At 42.0% G+C, this 7,018-nt stretch overlaps 1 protein-coding gene across 1 annotated transcript; it reads left to right on the top strand.

The window, feature by feature from the left end:
- Positions 1 to 687: 687 nt before the first annotated feature.
- On the top strand, positions 688 to 5,588 carry LOC124682259 (transducin beta-like protein 2; the record flags this gene model as incomplete). The annotated part of the gene is given in 9 exon segments (XM_047216980.1): positions 688 to 763; positions 1,197 to 1,257; positions 1,335 to 1,630; positions 3,905 to 4,044; positions 4,130 to 4,204; positions 4,284 to 4,374; positions 4,747 to 4,950; positions 5,046 to 5,090; positions 5,370 to 5,588. Coding segments are annotated over 9 exon segments (1,074 nt in total), but the record flags the coding sequence as incomplete, so codon positions are not given.
- Between the last annotated feature and the right edge of the window lie 1,430 nt (positions 5,589 to 7,018).

Here is a 7,018-nt window from a genome sequence, read left to right as displayed (position 1 = left end):
TTGGGCCGAAATAAAAGGTAGGCGTATACGGCCCGCAACAGACGCCTGCAGTCTTTAATTGTCTAGCGAAAAAAACACAGATCCAGTTCCACACACCCTCTCCCTCTCCCTCTCCGGCCAGCCAGCAGCAGCGGGGAAGCAGATGGCGGCGCCGGCGGTGCAGGTCGCGTCCGCGCTCTCCGTGCCACTCCTCTCCGCGATCCTCGGGGGCGCCATCGCCCTCGTCTTCCTCGCCGGCTACCTCCGCCGCAAGCGCGCCGACATCGCGCACATCCCTCCCTCCGCCACCGCCGCCGCCCCGGACCTTCCCAAGCAGGTCCGCCAATCCAACCAGCCCAGGAAGGGTTCCCGCCCACATCACCACCACGCCGCTGCCGCCGATAAGGTTCTCCATCTCATCATCTCCCACCCCCCTCCCCTTCCTTCACACACATACACTTAGTAGCCCCATGCCGTGGTCCACTACCACCAGCGCTCACCGACTGACTGACCCTGGTATCGTATCGATTCGACTAGGAACACATCACACTATCCCTAAATCTCAACGCATTCCCCGTACACATAATTCATGTATACAACTGTACAGTGAACGTGATCTGAACTCAACCATGTTGCACTTTCTTCTTCTTCTTCTTCTTCTTCTTCTTCTTCTTGCAGGAAGCCGCAAAGAAGCACCACCGCCTCGACGTCAACACCCTGAGGGGGCACACCGACTGCGTCACCGCCCTAAGCTTCTCCGGCGACGCTGGCAGTCTAGCCACCGGTGAGCCCATACTCTTGATCATGATATGTCTTGTTCCGCTCTGAAATTTGTACGGCTAATACGGCATGCTTTGGTGGTAAATTGAAAGGTTTCTGCTTTCATTTGGTCAGGACGTATGTCGTTTCGCGCGAAAACCTTAAAACTTAAAATGTGGGTCATTTATTTGTCTGGCTGATGTGGGACGCCTTAGTGAAACATTGAAATATTTCTATATATGATCAGGACCTGTCTTTTTTCGCGCGAAAACTTCAAAATTTTCCGTATAAATCATTAATTTGTTGGGCTGATATGGCAAGCCTTAACGATATAGTAATAAAGTTTTTCAAACTTGGCTTCACCCGTGCAGTTATTAATTGTTTCACCTGATCTACCAATCATGATTGCTTCTTTCAATTTATAATACTTATTAACCAGTTGTTGCTTCTTGTGGCAGTATGCGCCGATGGAGCTGTGAGAGTATTTAGGATCGATGATGCCTCAAGCAAGAGTTTTAAGTGAGTCATCTTAATTCTATACGAGTTACCCTTTGTTACAATATATTATATATGCTCATGCTGGGGCGGTTTTGCAGGATTCTGAAGATAGACTTGCCTGCTGGGGCACATCCTACTGCCATCGCCTTCTCGGAAGGGACATCATCCGTCATTGTGGCAGCACAAGCGCTCTTAGGCTCGTCCCTCTATATGTATGCGGATGTCAGTGCTCCTCCAACTGGGGGAAACAAACAGCAGGGCAAGCTTTCCCCACCCGAGATCAAGTGGGACCACAAAAAGATTCATGGCAAAGAATCTGTGCTGAACCTCGCAGCAGCTCGTGCGACCCATGGTACTGGTGATGGGAGCACGATTGTCATTTCTTGCTCTGAAGGTATGGGTTGTGTACTTTCTTAGGATTGTTTCTGTTTTAAATAGTTATTACTCATGAATCTGACCTGCTTAATATAGTAGCCTTTAATACCATGCATCTTGGTGATATAACGGTCTACAAAACATGTGCAATTACTGTGTTGTTCGGTTTGTGTGGAAACATCTATTTTAATTTTACATTTGGATGATTGGATCTTAATTTGTATTTGAGCATTTATTATTTCAATATTTTCTGTTATTATAGACATGCAGCCAGAGCCTTTTACTGTAGTGATTAAGATCCATTCCTCAAATACCGTAGACATTTAGGATATTTGGTAAAGTAGTAAACTTGGGGAATGTGTCACCGTGTTTCAGTTATATATGGAATAATATATGCTGTTCATTGTCATGTGCTGGTGCATTTCACCTCACACATCTTTGATTAGCCTGGATCTCTGAGGTGCATGTAGTGAGATTGTGGGAAGTCGGACCGGTAGGGATTTTGGTCCAAGTTAGAGAACATAAACAGAAAGTTGTCATAGTTTGTAAAATTTGACAAGTGAGGGAGCCGGTTGATTGTAGTTTCTGTTCTACTCGTTTTAATTAGTGCTAAATCAGGATGGATTTGGGCAGTATATTGGGTCAACAGCACACACCTCTTCAACGGCGTCATGTTTGGCGCATGGAGCCTAGATTGATGAGTCAGGAGAATATTGTTTGGAGATCCATTTCTTAATTCCAAGCAATAATAGCTGTCTATACTTTTTATAAAACACCAAAACAAAAGAATATCTTTTCGCTTGGATCTTGTTTTGTTTTGTGAAGCTGCGAGTTTTGGTGTTCGATGAGACGGCTCAGACGAACGGGTGCTCGGTTGTTTCCATGGACGAGTCACCCTTTGCACAATGTGCCCACAAAGATGGACGGCTGCTTCACGATTGGATGGGTGCGTTGTGTGTGCTCTTGCCCCATCCAAATTTAAAGTGGCCATATTTTCCAATTGATTTTGGATTCTTCCATTTTTGTTTTTCTTGGCTTTTTAACCACCGATTTCTCAATGTTGCACAACTGCTCCTTTGCATTTCTTGGTCAGCTCGATTCTGATTTGGTGAAAATTCAGTACAACAGGTGACAGCAAATTCATGATCTCTACACTGACTAAGCCAAACAGACCTAAAGCCTTGCAGATTTAAATCGTCAGATCTACATATTTGGATGTTTTTCTTAAAAGAAGAATTCATCAGCTTAACTATTGCATCTCACCATTTTAATGATGTTTTAGCTGAGCATATAACAATTCATATTGAATATGTGAAATAAAAGGTGAGAAATGACTTGCCAAGAGTCCGCCTCACCGTTTCGTGATCCAAATCAACCCGTCCACGTTACAGCATATTGCGTTTTATTAATTTTGCCTCAGTTTCTAGTCAGTTTATATTACATGCTTTGAAAAAGACATTATATGTTACTACTTGCTTGCAATACCCCTAGAAGGAATCGTTGGTCCACATGGTATTTGGTTTCTCCGAATACATGATGCTGTAGGTTGAGGTTCTGAGTTTACTCAGTGGCCAGTGCTGGATGTTTCTCCCTTGTTTCCTCTCAAAAAAGGTTCATTGAACAAACCGGACCAGACAACACACCAGATTGTCTTTTCCCAGTTGAATCGCTGGTATGGTCTGGTTTTTTAAGAACTATCCGATCCATTTGTTTGGGTGGCATAATTTTTTAAGAAGTTCTGATTTAGATGGCGACTTTCCAAATCTTAGGAGCAGGTTTGATTTTTTATCCTTGCCCTCATTAATCTGTCTAAACCAGTGCTAATCCATCATTCTCCCTAATTATGTTGCATGAACTACTTCATCCCTTGCACACAACTTGCTCTCCCGTTTCTCTTTACTCCCTCAACTTTAATTGGACAAGGCTTTAATTAGACGGGAGGATAACGAGGAGCACGTGCGGGTTTAGCGAGAAAACTCTGGTGGCTTGAGATATAATCGGGGTGGAGAATTAATATCAAGGACAGTATTGAAGGGGAAAACGTGTAAAATGAGCTAATGCACTCAGCGCATGACTTCTTAGTATTAGTTAATTTGCAAATAGGCCACCTAGGGATTTAGCAAAAAAAAAGCTCGAGGGAACATGCATTTGTTTTTTACGCAACTCATAAGAATTACGAATATGCTATTTCCTAACATAGTCATATTAAACAAATTTGTGTAACATTAAGGACTTCATTCCAGGGTAGAACTTCTATTTTGTACTAAGATTTATTTCAAAAACTTATTTGCAGCAACTGATATCAAAATTTGGCATGGAAAGAGTGGAAAGGAGTTGGGAACAGTTGACACTAATCAGTTAAAAAACAATATGGCCGACATATCCCCAAATGGCCGCTTCATAGCTGCTGCAGCTTTCACTGCTGATGTCAAGGTTGGTAGAGTTCATCTGTAATGACGCTCACTATTTTACTCATTTACTGCGTCGCGAGTTATGATTGTATTTACATGTTAAATAGGTGTGGGAGATTGTTTACTCAAAGGATAGTTCAGTGAAGGAGGTCAACAGAGTGATGCAACTCAAGGGTCACAAGGTCAAATTTGTTTTTGGTTACAATTTTTATCCAAGTTTCACTGTTCCTTTGGACGGAGATTGACAACTTCTGTATGCAGAGTGCTGTTACTAGTTTGTGCTTCACTCCGGATTCTGAGAAGATCATTACGGCATCAAAAGATGGTACTATTCGAGTATGGAATATCAATGGTATGTTCTTAATCTACCAACCTCCATTGTCCTTGATTGCCTCATTAACCAATTTGTCAAATATTGCAGTTGCAACAATCATTTTTTTATGCTTTTTAGATGTAGTGACCAGTCACGTGCTTGATTATATAGTTGAGGTCATGACACTTATCAACTGCTACCCTGTTGTTCCATATCAGTTACATGCCATATCAGTTAAATGCTCTATCATTTTATCATCAACATCATGATTTTACAGTATTGTATACGTGTCCTGAACTCCTGATAAAATAGAGTTTAGCCTCTATATAAGTCATTATGCTAATCTTGTACTGTTCTTTTATATATTGCTTCTCTATTCTTTCTTTGGAGTTAATGATTTCTGTTTTACAGTAAGGTACCACCTTGACGAGGATCCAAAAACCTTGAGAGTTTTGGCAATCCCGCTGCATGACTCAGAAGGTTCTCCTTGCTTATACAATCACATGGGCATCTCCCCAGATGCCAAAGTTCTGGCTGTAACAAGTGGATCGACGTTGCAATGGTTATGTGCAGAAACTGGTGCAGTTTTGGATACAGCTGAGAAGGCTCACGAAGGTGCGTAAAGTTCCTATTTTCCAGGTTCAATCCTCTTTATGTTCTTCTGCTCTAAAAAATATATGGGGTGACAGTGTTCTCTGTATATACTTCAGGTGATATAGCTGGCATTGCTTGGGCTCCACGGACTATTCCAAATGGTAATTTTTTGTTTACATTGCTTTGCGATCTGGATCTCATAGAAACCTGATTAGGTTGTAGTGGAAATAAAATGGCATATGTGTTCTGGATCTTCTTAGTATCTAAGCCTGTGACTCGTGCATATTGATATACTTATGATCTGATAGCTGATGTACTCTGTGTCGTGCTCACTCGCATTGTCTCCATTGGCAAATCATTTTATTTAGTTCTGTGGTGTAAGATTCCAAGCCCGAACATGCATTTCGGATGCCTAAATCAAACTTTGTTCATTCCCTCAGGTGGCGCTCCTGCCTTTCTCTTGGCGACCTGCGGGGAAGACAAAAAGGTGAAACTGTGGTTAGCTCCAGAGGTTAGTTCAACATGAGAGTCCCGATCGTATCCTGGTCATCCTCTACAAGGCAGCTTCCCCAAAGGGACAAAGAAACAGAGAGATCCGAACTTTTATTAGACAAGCAAATCACAGTTCAATTTCTTTGAGTTTGAGGGTACTGTTTAGTCCTGTTCGGTTCGGAGTTGTCATATATAGAGTTGCAGAAAAAGAGATGGAATGTGCTGTGTAACTGTACATTGCCATTGCATTATAGTCTCCATTGAATCTGCTGCCTTTCAGATGCAACTAAAAGTTTTTTTTGGAATGGTTCTTTTGACTAGAAGTTGTTCTAATACGCCTGACTATGTTGTGCATACGAGATATGGTCTTCCTCATCTCGTAGGCTCCTAGCAACGGATGTGATTCAAGTTGTCGATGTTCTCCATAACTCCATTGAAACCTTCAATTTCGACTTGTTCAAGACGAAGCAAGGAATTACTTTGGCTTCTCCAGTCCATGTGTTTGTCACAAGGATAATTTTGACATTCTCGTACGTAATTTTTTTTAACATGCAAAGATACCATGCATGTAGTAATAAGATATATAAAGAGCGTGAGCGTGAAGACATAATTACATTGAAGTGGTGGTACTCTAGGATGACCCTAGGCCTTCTCGTATTGGTTCTAATGTGGTGCATCCCAAAGAGACACAACACTCAATCGAAACCGACTCCCCAAACTTTGGTAACTCCAACTTCAACTTCGTCTTGACGGTATCTAGCTGGAACAACCTGCTCTTCCTGAATACCTTGATTCAAGGACAAAGAATTTCCTGCTGCTATCATATAATATTCATCTCTATTTGGTGATAGATAAACTACCTGTCTTGATTTTTTTTTTTTTGCTTTCTCAGCAGATATTTCATAAAACGGGCAAATTTTTGAATTAGATCGGGCTACTTTGAAATCAGATGGTGTTTTTCGCAGCAGTCCAAGGGGTTGGTTCACTTTTGGTCATGCTACCTTTGCTTGACCCTCCCCGGACCGCCCGGATCCCACGAGTGAATAGAAAGTTAGATCTACATGGGATCTCACCTGAATCGTAGGCCAGGGGAAGACCAAAGATCTTGCGCGGCAGGTCCGCCAGAAAAACGAAAAAGAGAAAGCGCTCCAGGATCATGATTGGTTGCTTCGATATGTAGCTCCAGCATAGAGAGTTGGGTAACTGGCATTTTCTCCAGCTCCTGTGCAAACTCCAACTCGATACCTAAACGGTCATGAAGTACAATTAGGACCCTTTTGTTGTGGCTTTTTTTTTTTTTTGCCTTTTTGGCTTTGGCAAAAGCCAAAAAAACACCTATTTGGGTTTTGGAAGCCAAAAGAATAGGATCTTTATTTTTGGCTTCCAAAATTCAAAAGCCAAAAAAGCACCTATTTAAGTGCCTTTTTTGGCTTTTGCCAAAGCCAAAAAGCTAAAAAAAGCCACAACAAAAGGGCCCTTAGAAGTCTGAAGTATCCACATCGATTTTTTGTTGATTAAATTGCTTGCGCGAGAAACCAAACAAAGAAGATTCCTTAATTACAGAAGGATCTTAATTAATATCCCACAGAGGTAAAAA

This window comes from Lolium rigidum, unplaced genomic scaffold (assembly GCF_022539505.1).
Source record: "Lolium rigidum isolate FL_2022 unplaced genomic scaffold, APGP_CSIRO_Lrig_0.1 contig_7894_1, whole genome shotgun sequence".
Taxonomy (NCBI): domain Eukaryota; kingdom Viridiplantae; phylum Streptophyta; class Magnoliopsida; order Poales; family Poaceae; genus Lolium; species Lolium rigidum.
Note: the sequence above shows the minus strand (reverse complement) of the source record. Positions and strands in the feature narration are given on the sequence as shown.